Genomic DNA, 22,088 nt, shown 5'->3' with positions numbered 1-22,088 from the left:
TGTTATTTGACCTGTCTCAGTTTTTAATGGACCTATCCTTTCCCTAGTCTTAGTACGATATAACTGAAAAAACCCTTTAGGGTTTGTCTTTGCTTGCCCTGCTATGCGAACTTCATAGTTTCTTTTTGCTTTCCTTATCTCTTTTTTAACATTTCTAACCAGTTGTACGAATTCCTGTTCTAAAGTGACCTCCTCATTTTTAATCCTTTTGTACCAAGCTCTCTTTTTACCTATATGGTTCTTCAAATTCTTTGTTATCCACTTTGGGTCATTAGTATTCGATCTATTCAATTTGTATGGTATACTACGTTCCTGTGTTTTGTTTAGAATATTCTTAAATAAGTTATATATTGAATCCACATCGAAATCCCCATTTAAGTCACCTATCGCTGGGTTCATGTCTCGCTCCAAGACCGGCCCACACCCCATACCCAAGACTTTCCAATCAATTTGACCCAAAAAATTTCTTAGGCTATTAAAATCAGCTTTTCGAAAATCTGGCACTTTAACAGAATTTTCTCCTACTGGTCTATTCCATTCTATGCTAAATCTGATTTCTTTGTGATCACTGCTCCCTAGCTCACTCCCTATTTGGAGTTGCGAAAGAAAGGGGCCTTAAGAAGACTTTGATAAAGCCGCCTTCAAACGCCATAGCAACTTCAAATTCATTTGACGTTTTGGAGGACGAGTGCTGTGGAGAGACTGTGGATCGCGCAAAAGGGAAAGCAACGAAGAGAAAGGAAGCGCAGGCCCCTCAGAAAGTAAAGGAAGTACCTAAGCAAACATTAGTTGTGGGAGATTCCCAGATAAGGTATTTGGATAGAACGTTTTGTGCTAGAGATAGGGGGAACAGGTTAAGGGTTTGCTATCCCGGAGCTGGCATTGGTGATATTATAAACAACATGAATGATATTATGGCTGGTAATGGGAACAATCCCATTATTTGCATTAGCGTGGGAGGAAATGATGTTGGTCGAGTCAGGAGTGAGGAACTGATTCAGAGGTATAAAACAGCCATAGAGTTAGTTAGGAGCAAGGGAGGAATCCCGATCATATGTGGCATTCTTCCAAGAAAGGGAGTGGGAAATGAATGGATATCGAGGGCACTTGGTGTCAATTGCCGGCTGGAAAGATATTGCAAATCAAATGCAATATCTTTCATAGACAACTGGGAACACTTCTATGGAAGAAATGAAATGTATGCTCGTGATGGGGTGCATCTATCGAGAGCTGGGGTTGTTGCTGTGGCGAACTCGCTAGAAGAAGTGGTTAGAGGTGTTTGTTTGGGTTTAAACTGTTAGTAGATAGAGGTATGGGAATTGATTTGGAGGAAGGAGGTAATAAAAGTATGTGTTTGTGGGAGAAAGGAATTGGCAAAACGATCAGGGAAAGAGAAGGTCCGCAAAATAACAATTCACTTAGGGTATATTACACTAACAGTAGAAGTCTAAGAAATAAAATTAACGAATTAAATGCTCTTGTCTGCACAGAAAAAATAGATATTATTGCACTTACCGAAACGTGGATGAATGTAGAAAATAGAGAACTATTAGCTGAATATCAAATATATGGATTTAAACTATTTCACACAGATAGATATATTAGACGAGGAGGTGGAGTAGCCATATATGTTAGGGACAATTTGAAATGTAGTCTCAAAGAGGGAATCAAAACAGAGCCACACACAGAAACTATTTGGATTGAATTAAACGAAAAAGCTAATAATATTATAATAGGAGTAATATATAGGCCACCAAATTTAGACAGAATGGAAGCAAAGCATCTATGGGATGAAATATCTAGAGCATCTAGATCTAACAGTATTTATGTCATGGGTGACTTTAATTTTAGCGGAATAAACTGGTTGAACAAAACAGGGAATAGTGAAGCTGAAGATTTTCTAGAATTAATTGACGATTGCTTTCTTACGCAACACATTAAGGAACCAACACGGGAAAATAATATTTTAGATTTAGTGTTAACTAACAGGGAAACGCAAATTAATGACATCGAAATAGGGAGTGAGCTAGGGAGCAGTGATCACAAAGAAATCAGATTTAGCATAGAATGGAATAGACCAGTAGGAGAAAATTCTGTTAAAGTGCCAGATTTTCGAAAAGCTGATTTTAATAGCCTAAGAAATTTTTTGGGTCAAATTGATTGGAAAGGCTTGGGTATGGGGTGTGGGCCGGTCTTGGAGCGAGACATGAACCCAGCGATAGGTGACTTAAATGGGGATTTCGATGTGGATTCAATATATAACTTATTTAAGAATATTCTAAACAAAGCACAGGAACGTAGTATACCATACAAATTGAATAGATCGTATACTAATGACCCAAAGTGGATAACAAAGAATTTGAAGAACCTTATAGGTAAAAAGAGAGCTTGGTACAAAAGGATTAAAAATGGGGAGGTCACTTTAGAACAGGAATTCGTACAACTGGTTAGAAATGTTAAAAAAGAGATAAGGAAAGCAAAAAGAAACTATGAAGTTCGCATAGCAGGGCAAGCAAAGACAAATCCTAAAGGGTTTTTTCAGTTATATCGTACTAAGACTAGGGAAAGGATAGGTCCATTAAAAACTGAGACAGGTCAAATAACAGATAGTGATGAAGAGATGAGTAGTATTTTTAATAAATATTTTGTATCTGTATTTACTAAAGAGGAACTTAACAATATGCCTTCAGCCGAACAAGTCTATGTGGGTGGGGACGAGGACAGGTTGACGAGTTTAGCAGTTACCAGGGAGGATGTTCTTAAACAAATAGTAAAACTCAAACCAAACAAATCCCCAGGGCCGGATGAAGTGTTTGCTAGGGTGCTTAAAGAATGCAAAGAGGAGCTTTGTGACCCACTGTCAACCATATTTAATAAATCAATAGAGTCAGGCAGAGTGCCAGAGTTTTGGAAAGTTGCTAATGTGATACCAGTTTTTAAGAAAGGAGATAGATCACTTGCGTCTAACTATCGACCAATTAGCCTAACGTCTATTGTGGGAAAGTTACTCGAATCTATAATAGCAAATAAAATTCGTCTTCATCTTGAAAAACATAAATTAATAATTGAGTCGCAACATGGTTTTATAAATGGCCGTTCATGTTTAACAAATTTGTTATCTTTTTATTCTAGCATTGTTGAGGCAGTTGATAGTGGTAAGGATTGCGATGTTGTATACCTTGACTTTAGCAAAGCTTTTGATACAGTGCCACATGAAAGACTGATTAAAAAAATAGAGTCTCATGGTATTGGGGGTGCTATATTAAGCTGGATTAGGGCATGGCTATACCAAAGGAAACAGAGAGTTAGTATAAATGGAATCAAGTCAGAGTGGGAAAATGTTGTAGGTGGAGTGCCTCAAGGCTCTGTCCTGGGACCTCTGTTGTTTATAATATATATAAATGATTTAGATTCAGGTTTGAGTAGCAACATTTGCAAATTTGCCGATGATACGAAAATCGGTAGGGAAATTAATTCGGAGGAGGACTCACTATCACTTCAAGTTGATCTAGATAGGGTTTTGAAATGGTTAAACATAAGAACATAAGAACAAAGGTAACTGCAGAAGGCCTATTGGCCCATACGAGGCAGCTCCTATTCTATAACCACCCAATCCCACTCATATACTTGTCCAACCCGTGCTTGAAACAATCGAGGGACCCCACCTCCACAATGTTACGCGGCAATTGGTTCCACAAATCAACAACCCTGTTACTGAACCAGTATTTACCCAAGTCTTTCCTAAATCTAAACTTATCCAATTTATATCCATTGTTTCGTGTTCTGTCCTGTGTTGATACTTTTAATACCCTATTAATATCCCCCCGGTTATGTCCATTCATCCACTTGTAAACCTCTATCATGTCACCCCTAACTCTTCGCCTTTCCAGTGAATGCAACTTAAGCTTTGTGAATCTTTCTTCATATGAAAGATTTCTAATTTGGGGAATTAACTTAGTCATCCTACGCTGGACACGTTCAAGTGAATTTATATCCATTCTATAATATGGCGACCAAAACTGAACTGCATAATCTAAATGGGGCCTAACTAGAGCAAGATATAGCTTGAGAACCACACCAAATGCATTTGATTTGCAATATCTTTCCAGCCTGCAATTGACACCAAGTGCCCTCGACATCCATTCATTTCCCACTCCCTTTTTTGGAAGAATGCCACATATGATCGGGATTCCTCCCTTGCTCCTAACTAATTCTATGGCTGTTTTATACCTCTGAATCAGGAGCTGCCTCGTATGGGCCAATATGCCTTCTGCAGTTACTTTTGTTCTTATGTTCTTAAATTGCATTCACTGGAAATGCGAAGAGTTAGGGGAGAAATGATAGAGGTTTACAAGTGGATGAATGGACACAACAAAGGGGATATTAATAGGGTATTAAAAGTATTACACAAGACAGAACACGAAACAATAGGTATACATTGGATAAATTTAGATTTAGGAAAGACTTGGGTAAATACTGGTTCGGTAACAGGGTTGTTGATTTGTGGAACCAATTACCGTGGCAACGTAGAGGAGGTTGGGTTCCTCGATTGTTTCAAGCGCGGGTTGGACAAGTATATGAGTGGGATTGGGTGGTTATAGATAGGAGCTGCCTCGTATGGGCCAATAGGCCTTCTGCAGTTACCTTTGTTCTTATGATCTTAACACTTCAGATACTGACTCCTGTGCAGACGAGGTGTCACAATAACGTGGCTGATATGTTGACGAAACCACACACTAGAAAGTGAAGGGACGATGATGTTTCGGTCCGTCCTGGACCATTCTCAAGTCAATTGTGACTCCTCTCACTACTGACTCCGCCCGCCACCTCACACGCCTATATAGGCAGGTCTCCGCTTCATTAATTACTCTGACCGTCCAAGACATCGGTAGAACATTAGTTTCCTCTCACAACAATGCAAGAACTGAGGCAATATAACCTAGAGATAAATTGTCAACATTTAAGAGCGTACTTAAGACAAGATCCCGTTGCTTCACATCGAGCTTTCTTCACGGCTGCGTCGAGGATCGACCCTTCCAGAATTTGTGTTGATCAAGTTTTAGAAACAATGATACATCTAAATAACTTTACAGACACTGACATAACTAGGCTATACTCCACCAGGACTCGCCTTAGTCTGTTCTGGCTACGAACATTTGCCTCGTTTATGGGGACAAAGTCGTTTATTATGACTGGTCAGTGGGAGAACGTCCTCTGGGACATTGTCAAGCTTGTTAGACATTGGAGGCCAGAATTTAAACTGGATAATGCCCAACATTCTCCTATCATAAAATCATGGATTCTCAGGTTATTCGTTGATCCCAAATTGTGTCCAAACCCTCACCTTCGCCTGGAAATGTTAAGATTTATTGGCATGTGGCCAATGGCTTATCTTGAAGACAGCACTTCCGGTAGGCAGGCAGCTGCAGGGTTGGTGGCCACGAGCGCTTATCTGAAGATGGAACATCTCATCTCCAGTGACCCAGACATAGGCCTCTGCTATCATCTCATCAAGGTGGTGTTCAGCCTTAATGTATACGATCCCCTGAATGTTGTTGCCGCTGCAGCCGTAGACCAGGTGAAAAGTCTGAAGATTGGACCAGAAGCATCCTTTCTCAACCACATGTTGCAGCTGCTGAAGCAGACGGCTGAAGCAATACCAGAAAAGTATGTCGCAAAATCTATGGGAATTTATCAAGCTGCAAAATTATTCAAAAACATTATATTTTTATTTCAGCTGTTTGTGACAGCTGAGCCCACCACAGAGGCATATGGTCGTCCTGGCCTGGCTCAGACGGCTGCAGTTTCTTTGTTTACTATAACGTCTTCTATAGTCGCAATGAGCCCCTCATTTACAGCTATGGATGCCAGCTTTCTCCAAAGGCTTTTCCCTAGACTGGACGACCTTTACAAAGAAGTTTCAACAACACATGTTACCCGCACTGTGTCTCGAGTTCTGCGCATAAGGTACGCTGAGCTGCTGTCTTCCCTCAACGAGAAGGTGGCAGTGACAGGATTCCATTTCGAAAACTTTCCCACACCGGAGGAGTCTACGGAAGAGTGCCCGGAGCAGTTCGTGGACAGCCTGACGCAGGTGGTGATGGAGGCGCCAGTGTTGCTACAGTCGTCCAAGATGGTGGTGGACGAGTCGACGCTGGTCCACCTACCGCTGGAGTCCCCCTCCGACCCCTTCACTCGGTGCCCTCTGGACCCCGGCTCCTTCAGTCGCCTGCCCGACCTCCAAGCTGACATTGCTGCCTGGAGGAACACCTCCAGAGGTCATAATGATAACAACGACGACAGCACTAGCGATTACAAGGATGCCAGTGGTGATGGTAAGGACGACGCCAGTGGTGGCAGAAATAACTACATAAGTGGTAGCGACAACACCAATGGTGGCAGTGAAAACCACACAGACTATATTATCATCAGTAGTGTTACCAAGAGAGAGTGCCAAACTTAGCAGATTGCTGTACAAGTTTTATGGTATTTGAGCTCGAAGTACTGCATGTTGTTTATTATTTCATTTATTATATATATTTATATTTATTATATATAAATGTAACAAATATCATTCGTTCAATGCGAAAAATGTATGACAGTTCTTAATTAATAAACATCCACAATATAAATACATTATTATTATTCTTTAATAACAATATTACCTAAAACATAGAAGTAGGTAATAAGAAGTATAAGAATCGGGGATACTGAAGAAGCCTATTAGTCCACACGAGACTGCTCCTATTCATATTCACCCAAATTCATTCTTTATGCAGACTTGAAACAATCAATGGATTCTACGTCTCTTATGTTACCTGTTAGTTATGTAATGCACTGATGTTTTGATTTTAAATTCTTACTAATCATAACTCCCAGATCCCTTCCGACATCGGACTTCGCAATCTCAACACCATCTACCTCGAAACTATCATTATTACCTAGCCAGAAAACATTACATTTGTCAATGCTAAATTGCATCTGACAGTCTTTTGACCATAAGGCAGCTTCTGGGATGCTCTCGGACGTAGGTTCGAATCCTCGTCACGCCCCGTGTGGATTTGTTCTTTTGACCTTTTTAAAACCCTATTTAGATCGCCTTGAAGTGATAGTCTTATTCCTTGTCTATTTCCCTCCCGATTTTCCTATCAGACAAATTTGCAAATATTGCTGCTTAAATCTAAATCATTTATATATATTATGAATAACAGAGGTGTTATTCCATGTTATACCAGGACAGAGCCTTGAGGCACCCAACTTTTAACAATTTCCCACTTACCTCCATACATACTATATATCCTTTGGTATAGCTATACCATAATTCTACTTAATATAGCACCTCCTTTTTTGCTATATTTTTTAATAATCTTTTTAAAAAAGGCCTCTTTTTATTTAATCAATGGTTGGGGGTGTCGGGTTGAGGTCCTGAAGTATTTATTTATATACAAGACGGTACAATGGGTTTGTGAGGATACATAGCATGGTGTTTACATTCTTGTAAAGCCACTAGTACGCGCAGCGTTCCGGGAAGGTCCTTAATCTAACAGATAATTTTCAGAAGGTAAATTCTAGCAACATTTATAAAATGTTAAATTAACATGTACAATGCAAGAAAGAATGATGAGAGAGATTAGAAAATATATTAAAGCACATCGGTAGCTCTGATTGATAGCATTGACAGCTTGATTGATGATTTAATAAAGATTAATAGGCACAATACAGGATATTGATAGCATATAACATACCTCCAAGTTTCTCACAGATTAAGGAGCAAATCAAGAAGAAAATATTCTCAACTATCAAAAATCGTCACAGCTAAAGTAGCGGAAGGAAGATCCACTGCGATATAGTACGAACAAGCCACTGCATGCCCCCACCAAACACACATCGAAACTACAACGTTCGAACAAGTTTTAACACCTAACCAGATATAACAACCAATATAGCAAGTTGTAACAACGTTCTAATACGTCATAAACACGTTAAGCCAAGATGTAACTTTATTACAAGTTGTAACAAGCGGAAAATAGAGACAGTTTCGGTTTGTGTTTCCAGGGTGGGTACTCCTCTTTCAAGCCTGGCAAAAAGATATCCAGAGACATTGCAGTAGCCATACACAGACTCAGACTTGGTTAGGGAGGTAATGAACCCAATAGTTAAAGAGTGTCACATCTGTGAAACAGAAGGGGAGGCGCCGCTATTGCACTACTTACTGGAATGTGAAGCTACTGAAGCCCTGCGCATCAAACTCAACATTAATCCAACGACAGCAGCTGCATTAGATGCACATTCCACCGCGACTACAATGATTAGAAAAGCCGTTGGGGAATGGGACTCACTAGTGAGCATACTACATCTACATCCGCCACCAAGATAATGTTAATAAAACAAGACTAAAACCAGTGCACTAAAACAGAAGCGAAAAAGAAACAGGGAAAAAAAAAGAGGAATCCCCACCTCCATTTAAAACTGACCCAAATATCACAGTAACAAGGTTACCGCGAATAACTGAGCTCAATTATGGGCTCACCATAGTCAGTGCTACATGGAACTTTGTTTCCAGTAGCTGAATCTTTAACAACACGTCGTTTGACAGTGCAATACTTTGGCGGATCAACTTACGGGCTACCCATCCCCAAGCCACCTTTGGGTGGCTTAATCTTCATCAATCAATTGGGTGGAACATTACTGCTTTTCCATCATGGCAGAGACGCCACATTCTCAGGAGAGAGATTATCAACGTTTGAGAATGACCTTAAACCAAGATTTCGTTGCTATACATAAAGCTTTCTTCATGGCCACGACGAGGATCGACCCTTCCAGAATTTGTGTTGATCAAGTTTTAGATACGGTGAGGAATGCAAGTGACTTTACATACAACGATATAACTAGACTATACTTGACCAAGATTCGCCTTGGTCTGTTTTGGGCACAAACATTTGCCTCGTTTATGGGGACAAAGTCTGTTGTTATGACTGGTCAGTGGCAGTGACTGGATTCCATTTCAATAACATTCCAACACCGGAGGAGTCGACGGAAGAGTGCCCGGAGCAGTTCGTGGACAGCCTGACGCTGGCGGTGATGGAGGCGCCAGTGTTGCTACAGTCGTCCAAGATGGTGGTGGACGAGTCGACGCTGGTCCACCTACTGCTGGAGTCCCCCTCCGACCCCTTCACTCTGTGCCCTCTGGACCCCGGCTCCTTCAGTCGCCTGCCCGACCTCCAAGCTGACATTGCTGCCTGGAGGAAGGAGGGTAAGGGTCTTTGAGAAATCAGCTCCGAGGAAAGAGATATGGGGCGACCAAGACAAAGGAGTGTCTAATAACCCGAAAAGCTTAGCAGAATCCTTGTACACAAGGGGGAGATCATAAAGCGACAAAGAAGGACGAAGAACGACATGCTTCCGAGTAAAAGTCATAGCACAAGACACACAGAGATCACACTAACGTGGTGCATCAAATGAACAAATCCACTAGGGCCTGCGGATTCGAGCATTCGAACATGCGTCCGGGAGCATCCCAGACACTGCCTTTATCGACTGAGCTACGACAGGGTAAAAGGGTTGAAACCGAAGTTCTACTGAATCCCGTAGCCTCTCCGAAACAAACCAGGATTTTACACTCGTGTATATTGCGATGGGTCAGTAGCTAGGGATGGGAAGGCAGGATGTGAAGTCTTGATCAGGGAGTACACTGACATCGGCACTGTAGATACTGTTATTGGACGCCGCTTAACTGACAATGTCTCTTCAACTCAGGCTGAACTCCAAGGTGTATTACCAGGATTACAGGAAGTAGTCAAAGGTGGTAAAAATGCCTGCTTCTTTGTTGACAGTAGAGGAGCTTTAAAGTCTTTAAATAGCCATTAAATAAAATAAAGTATTTAATTAAATAATAATACTGTTGAATGAGGTAGATGATGAGATAGCGAAGAGTCACGGAAAAAACTCTTGTTGATGTTGTATGTCAGACAACTTTGAAACAAAAACAAGAATCAAGATGATCCAAGAGGAATAAGTTCATCCTCTTGGAACATCTCATCCTCAACGAACTTGTTTCGCTGGACGTGTATATGAGTGGGACTGGGTAGTTATAGATAGAAGCTGCCTCGTATGGGCCAATAGGCCTTCTGCAGTTACCTTTGTTCTTATGTTAAGAAATGTAAAGACAATGGCAGTGGTGGACAGTAGTAACAATTATGCAATAATTAATACAAATTCGTCCTTCACTTATGGTAGACTTAAATCTACTTGAAAGGATTCAATTTACACGAGATTAAGATTAGGATACAAATATATCTGACAATATGGTGTTTATGTCAGTGAAAAAGATAAGTAAAATATGTAGTATGCCGCACGCCCACACCTTAGAACATTATGTATTAGAATATCAAATTGATAACTATAGAAATAAGGAAACAAGTAGTGTACCACATCAAATTGTTTGGATGTGTGATAATGGTATAATAGAATACTTAGGAGCTACAAGAACTTTGCCCCAAGAGTGCAACACTTATATGCTGTGCTAAATATTAACCTGCAATGTTAAATGGGATTCTTGTATTGTGATTTGTGTATTTGTACTCACTGAATTTGAGAGTCCCTTGTGAGACGAAGTAGAGGAGGGTAAAAATAGCCTAAGCTACTCTATCCCTTTGAGATGTATTTTTTGTCTCAAACATGAGACGTGGAAATGGTCAAAAGATTGGCAGATGCAATTTAACGCTAAACTATGTAAGGTGTTGAGGCTATGATGATAGTTACACGATACGAGCTAGATGACCGAGATTGTGAAATCAGATTGCCGAAGGGATCTGGGTTATGATTAGCGAGAATTAATTATCAAAAGAAGGCACCAAACCAGGAAGGCTATGTAGCACCAAATGCGCGGAATAATCATAATATTGGCGGGCGCTAACTATCACCAAGGATGCCAATACGAGAACAGAAATGCATAAGGCGAGCGACATCAAGTGTCCGATTCACCAAGAATTCTATCGAAGACGACTGACTGCAAGGGATGGTCGGAAAGCAAAGTCAGGACATTCAACGGGATATGCACAACGTGGAGAGAGAATGCAATTTGGACAATAAGGAGCTGGGTGGCGCTCCATTAAGTGACTTGAGTATTTTAGCGAGTATGGCCGAGACAACCTTGCCAGAGCTGTTTCCCACCGCTGCTTAACGAGACAGGAGGAACGCTTAAGAGTACGCAGTTTGTTTTCAACAGAAGACCAGCAACCCTGCCAACGTGCAAGGATGGAGGAATGAATAACCGGGTAAAAGGCTGAAAAAGGAATATCTTCATGGGAAACGGGACAAGAGCGGATAGCCTTTCTAGCGGCAGCTTCCGCACGCTCATTTAAAGAAAAATATGGCTGGGAATCCAGCAAAACTACAGATTTAAATTTACTAGAGATAAGAAACAGCTAATGGTGAATCTCTACGACTACCGGATGGACAGGATTAAAGTACCCGAGAGCCAGGAGGGCACTACGAGAGTCAACTACAACCACAAAGGAGTATCGACAACGAGAAAGGAGGAGACTGAGAGCATGGAGAACAGCATAAAGCTCCGCTGTGAAGATGCTAGTCTCTGAAGGGAGGCGACACATACAAGTGCAGTCAGGAAAAACAACGGAGTACACTGTCCGCGGACTTCGACCCATCGGTGAAGATGGAAACGGAGCGGGAATGTGAAGAAAAGTGCAAGAAAAAGGCATTTCAGAACCGTAGGAGGAGTAAAAGCTTTTGTACATCCTTGATCCGCATTACTAAACTTCAGAAGGGGGACCCTCCACGGCAAAAAAGGAACAATACGAGGAGAAATAAGTGAAAGACGAATGTTAAGTCCTGTAAGCGAGATAGCCGGACAGAAAGAGGTGGTGAAGAGGAACAGGAACTACAGGAGGGGTAAAAGTCAAAGCACGACAGAGGCGAGAGGAAGGATGTTGCAAGGACCGCGCCAGATAGTGGAGACAGTAACTATCTCGGCGGTCCTGGCGAGATAGGAATCCAATGTCAACATACAAGCTGAGGGTGGGGTTCGAACGAAAGGCACCGGAAAAGAAGACGCAACCCAGTATGGTGCAAAGCATCAAGACGGCGAAGAGTAGAAGGAGAAGTGGACGAGTAAGCAGGGCAACCACAATCGAGTTTAGACAAGACGAATGAGGAATGAAAAGAGGAGCGTACGCCTATCCACCCCAAAGATGTATGGGACAAAACCTTGAGGGAAAGGACCTTAGAGCATTCAGCGCGGAGGTAAGAGATATGGGCTGACCAAGACAAACAAGTGACAAAGATTAACCCCAGAAGCTTAACGGAATCCTTGTACACAACGGGATGTCCATGCAGTGATAATGTTCGTAATAAGGCAAATCGGACACTTGGATTTATTAATCGCAGCGTTAGTAACAAGACACCTGGTGTGGTTCTCAATCTATATCTTGCTCTAGTTAGGCCCCATTTAGATTATGCAGTTCAGTTTTGGTCGCCATATTATAGAATGGATATAAATTCACTTGAACGTGTCCAGCGTAGGATGACTAAGTTAATTCCCCAAATTAGAAATCTTTCATATGAAGAAAGATTAACAAAGCTTAAGTTGCATTCACTGGAAAGGCGAAGAGTTAGGGGGGACATGATAGAGTTTTACAAGTGGGTGAATGGACATAACAAAGGGGATATTAATAGGGTATTAAAAGTATCAACACAAGACAGAACACGAAACAATGGGTATAAATTGAATAAGTTTAGATTTAGGAAAGACTTGGGTAAATACTGGTTCAGTAACAGGGTTGTCGATTTGTGGAACCAATTGCCGCGTAACATTGTGGAGGTGGGGTCCCTCGATTGTTTTAAGCATGGGTTGGACATGTATATGAGTGGGATTGGGTGGTTATAAATAGGAGCTGCCTCGTATAGGCCAATAGGCCTTCTGCAGTTGCCTTTGTTCTTATATTCTTAAGTGACAGAGGGACGAAGAATGACCCACTTCCAAGTAAAAGTCACAACACAAGTCTTAGATGGAGAGAACTTTAAGCCATGATCGGTGGCCCAAGACGACACGGCATCAATCTCAAGTTGAGAGGCGAATCACCACCCCGAATGATTAGTGAGAAGTTAAAACAAAAATATCAATACACAACATAATAGATCCTTTGTTTCAAGTGTAGGTTAAACATACAGGAATGACTTTGGGTGGATATAAATAGAAACAGCCTCTTGTGGACTAATAGGCTTCCTCAATATCCCAGATTCTTTTACTTCTATGAATTTGGTAACATTGTTATTAAAGAATAATACACAATTCATTTGTATTTATATTGTAGATGTTTATTAACTAAAAACTTAAAAAAATAAAAAAAATTACATTTTTTACATTTAACGAGTGAGATTTGTTACATCTATAATAATAAATGAAATAAAAATTGAATATGCTGTACTTCGAGCTCAAATATGATAAAACTTGTGCAACAAATTGCTTAGTTGGCACTCACTCCTGTTAACACTACTGACGATTATATCGTCAGTGTCGTCGTCACTGCTTATATTGGAGTCATCATGTCTTATATTGGTGTCATCATGTCCAATGTTGAAGTCGTAAAAGTCGTCATAGTCGTCGTTACTCCAGTAGTAGAGGTCGTCACTCCAGCGGTACGCGTCGTCACCAAAGAAATAGTCGTCGTCGTCACCAATGTAATAGTCGTCACCAGTTTCATCGTCGTCATCATTACTGTCGACATCACTACTATCGCCGTTGTCGTCGTATGTTCTACTGCTAACGTTGACGTCATTATGACCTCTGGAGGTGTTCCTCCAGGCAGCAATGTCAGCTTGGAGGTCTGGCAGGCGACTGAAGGATCCGGGGTCCAGAGGGCACCGAGTGAAGGGGTCGGAGGGGGACTCCAGCAGTAGGCGGACCAGCGTCGACTCGTCCACCACTATCTTTGACGACTGTAGCAACACTGGCGCCTCCATCACCACCTGCGTCAGCTTGTCCACGAACTGCTCCGGGCACTCTTCCGTAGACTCCTCCGGTGTTGGAAAGTTATTGAAATGGAATCCTGTCACTGCCACCTTCTCGTTGAGGGAAGACAGCAGCTCAGCGTACCTTATGCGCAGAACTCTAGAGATATGCGTTGATGAAACTTTTTTGTAAAGGTCATCCAGGCTAGGGAAGAGTCTTAAGAGGAGGCCGACATCTAGCCTCCTTATGACGGCAAATGTGGAGCTCATTGTTATTATATGAAACGTTATAGTAAACAGAGAAACTGCAGCAGTCTGAGTCAGACCAGGACAATCATATGCCTCTATGATGGGCTTAGTTGTCACAAACAGCTGAAATAAATATACGATGTTTTGAAATGATTTTGCAGCATGATATATGCCATTAGAATATGTAGCATACCTTCTCGGTATTTCTGCTGCCGTCTGCATCAGCAGCTGTAACATGTTGTTGAGAAACGATACTTCTGGTCCAATAATTAGACTTCTCACCTGGTCTATCGCCGCTTCGGCAACAACATTCAGGTGACCGTATATATTAAGGCTGTTCCATACTTTGACGAGATGATGGTAGACGCTTATCTCTAGTTCACTGGCTATGAGATTATCTATATCCAGATAAGCGCTCGTGGCCACCAACCCTGCAGCTGCCTTCCTACCGGAAGTGCTGTCTCTAAGATAAGCCATTGGCCACATGCCAATAAATCTTAACATTTCCAGGCGAAGGTAAGGGTTTGGACACAAGTTGGGATCAACGAATAAGCTGAGAATCCTTGATTTCAAGATAGGAGAATGTTGGGCATTATCCAGTATGAAGTCTGGCCTCCAGTGTTTAACAAGCTTAACAATGTTCCAGAGAACGTCCTCCCACTTACCAGTCATAATAACCGACATTTGCCTCCCCATAAACGAGGCAAATGTTTGTGCCCAAAACAGACCAAGGCGAGTCTTTGTTAAGTATAGCCTAGTTATGTCAGTGTCTGTGAAGTCATTTACAAACATCATCGTTTCTAAAACTTGATCAACACAAATTCTGGAAGGGTCGATCCTCGACGCGGCCGTGAGGAAACCTTGATGTGAAGCAACGGAATCTGGGCTTAAGCTCTTTCTCAAACGTTGATAATTTCTCTCTAGAAAATATAGCCTCAGTGCCTGCATTTTTGTGAGAGGAAACGTCGATGTTCCACCGATGTCTTGGACTGCCAAACAGAATAATTAAATTAATGAATGTTGCTTTTTTAGATTCAGCTACTTGGAACAAAAGTTCCAAGTAGCACGGGCTGAGGTGAGCCCGTAGTGGACTTACCTGGCACAGGAGCGGGGCTGTAATTGAAATTAATGAACGGGAGTTGACTATATAGGCGAGTTAAATGGCTGGAAGAGTCAGTATCCGAGGTGTAAAGATCCTAACGCTGGATGGCTGAGTGACCACTAATTGGCTATAAATAACAATCAAGGAAACTGCAGAAGGCACATAGGTGGCAGATCCTATTTATATCCATATAAAGTTATTCATATATATGTCTAACCTACGCTTGAAATAATCAAGAGTTCATGACTGGACACACTTGGGCACTGGGGAAGGGGGGAGGGCGGTGGTTGACGTAACAAGGAACTGCGACGTGGAGTCAAAATATGATTTAGTTAAACATATTCAAAGCAAAGCTCAAGAACGTGGTATACCATACTTAATTGAACAGATCGAATAATAATGACCTGAAATGGATAACGATGGATCTGAAGAACCTTACAGTTAAAATGAGAGTTTGGTACAAAATGTTTAAGAATGGGGAAAACGCTACAACAAGAGTTCGTCAAACTGGTTAGAATGCTAAAAAAGTGAACAAGGAAGGATAAAAAAAACTTTGAAGTTCGTATGGCAGGGCCATCAAAGACAAATCTTAAAGGGTTTTTCAGTTATATCTAACAAAGGTTAGGGAAAGAATAAGCCCATTAAAAACAGACAGGTCAAATAACGGATAATGAAGAGACGAGTAGTATTTTTATTAAACATTTTATATCTATATTTACTAAAGAGTAACTTGATAATATGCCATCAGCCGAACAAGTCTATGTGGTAGAGACAAGGACAGGTTTACTAGTTTTGCAGTTACCAGGGAGGATGTAGTTAAACGGTAAAACTCAAACCAAACAAATCCCCAGGGCCGGATGAAGTGTTTGTTAGGGTGCTTAAAGAATGCAAAGAGGAGCTTTGCAAGCCACTGTCTACCATATTTAATAAATCAATAGTTAGACAGAGTGCCAGTCATGGAAAGTAGCTAATGTTTTTTTTAAGAAAGGAGAGATCACTTGTGTCAAACTATCGGCCAATTAGCCTAACGTCTATTGTGGGAAAGTTACTTGAAGACTTATTGCATTTGCAATTATCAGTTCATCTTGAAAAACAAATTAATATACGAGTCTCAACATGGTTTTACAAATGGCTGTTCATGCTTAAATTTGCTATCTTTTTATTCCAGCATAGTTGAGGCAGTTGATAGTGGTAAGGATTGTGATGTGTACCTTGACTTTAGCAAAGCTTTTGATACAGTGCCACATGAAAGACATTAAAAAGATAAAGGCTCATGGTATTGGGGGTGCTATATTAAGTTGGATTAGGGCATGGCTATACCAAAGGAAATAGTATAAATGGGGTTAAGTCAGAGTGGAAAAATGTTGTAAGTGGAGTGCCTCAAGTCTGTCCTGAGACCTCTCTTGTTAATAATATATATAAATGATTTAGATTCAAGTTTGAGTAGCAACATTTGCAAGAAAGAATTTGTAAGAATAAAATTATCAAACAGTCTCCGTGGTGTAGTGGTAAGACACTCGCCTGGCGTTCCGCGAGCGCTATGTCATGGGTTCGTATCCTGGCCGGGGAGGATTTACTGGGCGCAATTCCTTAACTGTAGCCTCTGTTTAACGCAACAGTAAAATGTGTACTTGGATGAAAAAACGATTCTTCGCGGCAGGGGATCGTATTCCAGGGACCTGCCCGAAACGCTACGCGTACTAGTGGCTGTACAAGAATGTAACAACTCTTGTATATCTCAAGGCACCGAACCGGGAAGGTTATGTAGCACCATCAAATGTGCAGGATAATCAGAGGGCGCTAAATATCACCAAGGATGCCAATACGAGAACAAAAACGCACAAGGCGAAAGATATCAAAAGAATCCAAGTCGCCAAGAATTCTATCGAGGGACAAGCGACCGCAGGGGACGGTCGGAAGACGACACACACGCTCGTCCTGAAAGTCAGGACATATTCAACAAGGATATGCACGACCGTAAGAGGGACAATGCAATATGGGCAATAAGGAGCAGGGCAGCGCTCCATTAAGTGACCACGAGTTAAACTGGTATGGCCAATACCTAACCTAGCCAGAGCCATTACCCACCGCCGGTTACGGTGGCAGGAGGAAGGCCACTGGGACACGCGACTAAGAGTATGCAGTTTGTTACCAATAACAGAAGACCAACAACTCTGCCAGCAGGCAAGGATGGAGGAATGAATAACTGGGTAAAAGGCGGAATAAGGAATACTTTTACGAAAGATGGGACAAGCGCGGACAGCTTCCTTAGCGGCAGCATCCGCACGCTCATTTAAAGAGACACCAACATGGCTGGGAACCCAGCAAAATGCAACCGACTTAAATTTACTGGAGATAAGAAACAGCTAATGTTGAATCTTGACAACCACCGGGTGGAGCGGATTAAAGGACCCTAACTCCATGAGGGCACTACGAGAGTCAACTACCACCACAAAGGAGGATTGACACCGAGAAAATAGGAGGCGAAGAGCATAGAGATAGCATAAAGTTCTGCCGTGAAGATGCTAGCCTCCGGAGGAAGGCGACACATAAGTGTGGTCAGGAAAAACAACAGAGTAGCCTACACCGTCAGCAGACTTAGACCCATCGGTGAAGATGGGGACGGAGTGGGAGCGAGAAGAAAAGTGCTCAAGGAAGAGGCGTTTTAGAACTGTAGGAGGGGTAAAAGCTTTAGTGATGCGGGTCAGAGAGGTACAAAATTTGGGAAGGGGGATCCTCCACGGGGGCAAGGATGGAACAATACGAGGAGAAACATTTTCAAACATTGAAAAAGTAATACGAGCTGAAAGAGAATCCTGTAAGCGAGACAAACGGACAGAAAGAGGAAGGTGGTGAAGAGGAACAGGAACTACAGGAGGGATAAAAGACAAAGCACGAAAGAGGCGAGAGTGAGGATGCTGTAAGGATCTCGCAAGATAGCGAAGACTGTAGCGATCACGGCAATCCTGGACAGACAAAGCCAGTGTTAGCGTACAAGCTGAGGGTAGGAGTTTAACAAAAAGCACCGGAGTCGATGCGCAACCCAGTATGGTGCAAAGGATCAAGACGGTGTAGAGTAGGAGGGGCAACCATAATCGAGCTTAGACAGGACGAGAGAGGAATGTAAATAAAGGAGCGTGCGTCTATCCGCTCGTCAAGAAGTATGGGACAAAACCTTAAGTAGGTTAAGGGCTTTAGAGCATTCAACATGGAGGTAAGAGACATGGGGCGACCAAGACAAACGAGTGTCAAAGAATAACCAAAAGCTTCGCGGAATCTTTGTACTCAAGGGAATGACCATAAAGTGACAGAGGGACGAAGAACGACCCGCTTCCGAGTAAAAGTCATGGCACAAGTCTTAGTATTAGAGTACTTGAAGCCATGATTGGTGGCCCAAGATGACACGGCATCAATTGCAAGTTGAAGCCACCATTGAAGGAGAGGCGAATCATCACCCCGACAGCAAAGAGTAAGATCATCAACATAAAGAGCAGAGAAGATGCCAGAAGGAAGGGAGGAAAGAAGACCATTGAGGGCAACCAGCAAAAGAGTATTACTCAGAACACTACCCTGGGTCACACCGTCATCCTGCCGAAAAGATTCAGAGAGTGGCACCAAGCCTGACTCGAAAGGTACGATGAAAGAGAAAGCTTTGAAGGAAGAGAGGGAGATTACCACGAAATCTCGAATGATAGTTCTCCCCTCACCGCATATAGGGAATCCATCATTGTTGATAGGATCACGGTCTTCTTCATTAGGAACGTTTAAATTGTCGATGATTAGGATTAGATCAGGATAAAAGTGATGGGTGATTAGAGAATTGAGCGAGGATAAGATAAATAAAAACTGCATACGCTCTTAAATATACACCTGGGGATGTATTTACATGTTCTGGAATTGAAAAAAGAAGCTGCATGGTGTACGCTATTAAAATTTTCTATTTAGTCATCTGAGGGATTATGGGTGGTGGGGGTAGTGGGAGGACCCCGAAGGTGGGGTGGAGAAGCGGGGACCTCTGGTGAGGGTGGAGAGGCAGGTGATTCTGGGGGAATTGGGTGATCAGGGGGTGGAGAGAGAGCACTACTGGTACTGCCTCCACTTCCTCAATCTTCATCACTAGCTAGTACTACTACACTTCTCCCTCCTTTCTCTTATCCTCTCTACCTCCATCTTCTTCCTCCTCACTAGACACAATCAACATATGGTGTGTGTGGGGGGTGTTTGTATGTGAGGAATGAGGTTGTGCAATGCTTAGCGAGAAATTGTGGGAAAGTTAATCCACTAGTAGAGGGAAAAGCAATAGATCTACCCAGTTGGTGGTGTTGCTGCTCCTGCTGCTGCTGCTGTTGTTGTTGCTGACGCTGCTGACGTGGGCTGGGGTTTTGATAGTGAGAATCCTGAAATATTGATAGCTTTTTTCAGCCTAAACTTACTTGTGAATCTATCTCAACTAGATGCGAAATAGTGTAAACAAAATACACTACTATTATTACAATACTACTGTGTCACACACACACACACACACACACTGGAAGACAGAAGAGTTAGGGGGGGACATGATCACCACATTCAAGATTCTGAAGGGGATTGATAGGGTAGATAAAGACAGTCTATTTAACACAAGGGGAACACGCACAAGGGGACACAGGTGGAAACTGAGTGCCCAAATGAGCCACAGAGATATTAGAAAGAACTTTTTTAGTGTCAGAGTGGTTGACAAATGGAATGCATTAGGAAGTGATGTGGCGGAGGCTGACTCCATACACAGTTTCAAGTGTAGATATGACAGAGCCCGATAGGCTCATGAATCTGTATACCTGTTGATTGACGGTTGAGAGGCGGGACCAAAGAGCCAGAGCTCAACCCCCGCAAACACAACTAGGTGAGTACACACACACACACACAGAGGGGGACCTGGTAGCCTGGTGGATAGCACGCAGGACTTAATTCTGTGGCGCGGGTTCGATTCCCTACCTAGGCAGAAACAAATGGGCAAAGTGGCCAATGATGTGGGAAATTTTTGTATCAAAATCGTATCAAATATCAAAATCAAATCCGAATCATTATACATCTTGATCCTAGATGACAATGCCACTTGGATCACGTACGCCATAGGGCCCTAGATGCCTACGTGACTATAGATGCCTACGTGACTGCATGATCTCTCAAGGATCCAAAAGCTTCTAGAAGGATTTGTTAATTAAAAAAACTATTGGAACATTAATCGCTTCTGGTAGGGATTATAAATAGAATCCTTAATATGAATCAGTGGTACTATCAAGTACTACTTATAATTAGATATAGGATATAAAGATTATATTATAATCACATCTTATCTCAATCATATGTCTAGACAGTAAAAATAATCAGTATTCATTGAAAGCTACCCCTCTCAAGGGAGAGGGAGGAGCATCTCGGAAACAAAAAGCGCCCACTATACCCCGCGGCACTTCGCGTTTGTTTACAACCGAGTGAACATTGACGGATCCTTAGCAAACATTTAGCTCAGGACATCTTATCTAATTATTTTATCACCAGTGAACACTCTAGAACTGGGGGAGTACCTGGACAATATATCTACAAGGAAAATCTCTAGAACATTTATATCTATAAGTGTAGAGTGGAGCACAGTGACTTGTCTCCACCTTCATCAACCCTCATCTTATTGCAAAGCAGTTAAAATAAAATCATGTAGCAATGCTACAACAACAATCTACAGCAAGACTGATATAAAATATCGTGCCTAAACTCGTGACAAGAGAGTTATCAAGTCTGGCACACTGTCAGACAGGCACCCGGCTTCAGATAAGTATATTGAAGGTTATTACAGTAGTGTATTAATTGGCCAATTGTATGCTTGTATGACTTTAATATCCTACAAGTCAGTCTGTCTGTCTGTTATAAAGCGAGGCAATGCCTCATACCTCAGTAAGTTTATTAACATAGTAGTGTAGCAGTGAATCTTTATCCAAGCACTAGACCTCATGAATCTATAAATCCATCATTCCTTGTAAAATCTCTTGTTTGTATGTACCTTACCTAAATACATTATTTATTTATTTTATTTATTAGTGTCCATTGTGTCAGAAAAGATTCAGCTGCAATAAGTAAATAAAACCTCACGAGTGTCGATTGTGTGGGAAAGGATTCAAGCTGGCTGTACATCATATAAATTGAAAATAAATACATTGCATAGATACTTGAATATATAAATTAAGTTAACAATTGCTTGCCTAGTTATTTTTTAAGTTATCAAAAGTTCATTTAATTGAATATAATTTCTTTTACTTAGTAACAGTGTTCTACATTTAAAGTCATTTATTATACTTTTACAATTTAAATTGTTGTTTATAGAATAAGAATATATTGGCTGTTAATAGTTATGGTGCTAGGCTAGACTATGTACATGTTTAAATCTCTGATTTAAACAGAGCCTGTGTTCAGTCATATAACTGAATTTATTAAATCTTTTCCATGTATAAAATACAAGCTGATGATACAACTAATTCATTCACCCTACCTGCCCCTTACAGCCTACAATCTGTCATTAAAAAAAGAGGAGCTAGGATTTACAACCCTAGCTAGAGATTTTAGTTCAATTAATTTGCAGACAGTAATTTTTAATTTAGTTCAGTACAAGTCCCTGGTAGTACTCCTCATATCAATCCCAGCAGGTTTATCCCACAGATGATACAAAAATCGGTGGGGAAATAAATACGGAAGACTCACTATCACTTCAAGTTGATCTAAATAGGGTTTTGAAAAGGTC

The 22,088-nt window shown here is 41.5% G+C and overlaps 1 protein-coding gene across 1 annotated transcript in view; it reads right to left on the bottom strand.

Annotated features, from left to right (window-relative positions):
* Positions 1-13,313: 13,313 nt before the first annotated feature.
* The window catches only part of LOC138364593 (uncharacterized), a 29,146-nt gene continuing 20,371 nt past the window's right edge, over positions 13,314-22,088 (bottom strand). The window contains exons 2-3 of the mRNA XM_069324417.1: positions 19,629-19,716; positions 13,314-15,206 (exon numbers count right to left, since the gene is read on the bottom strand). Coding sequence (XP_069180518.1) covers positions 13,453-15,165 — 1,713 coding nt within the window. The 5' untranslated portion in view covers positions 15,166-15,206; positions 19,629-19,716 and the 3' untranslated portion in view covers positions 13,314-13,452. The remainder of the gene's footprint in view (positions 15,207-19,628; positions 19,717-22,088) is intronic.

This window comes from Procambarus clarkii, chromosome 14, assembly GCF_040958095.1.
Source record: "Procambarus clarkii isolate CNS0578487 chromosome 14, FALCON_Pclarkii_2.0, whole genome shotgun sequence".
Classification (NCBI taxonomy): domain Eukaryota; kingdom Metazoa; phylum Arthropoda; class Malacostraca; order Decapoda; family Cambaridae; genus Procambarus; species Procambarus clarkii.
This window is presented reverse-complemented; position numbering and strand designations above follow the sequence as displayed.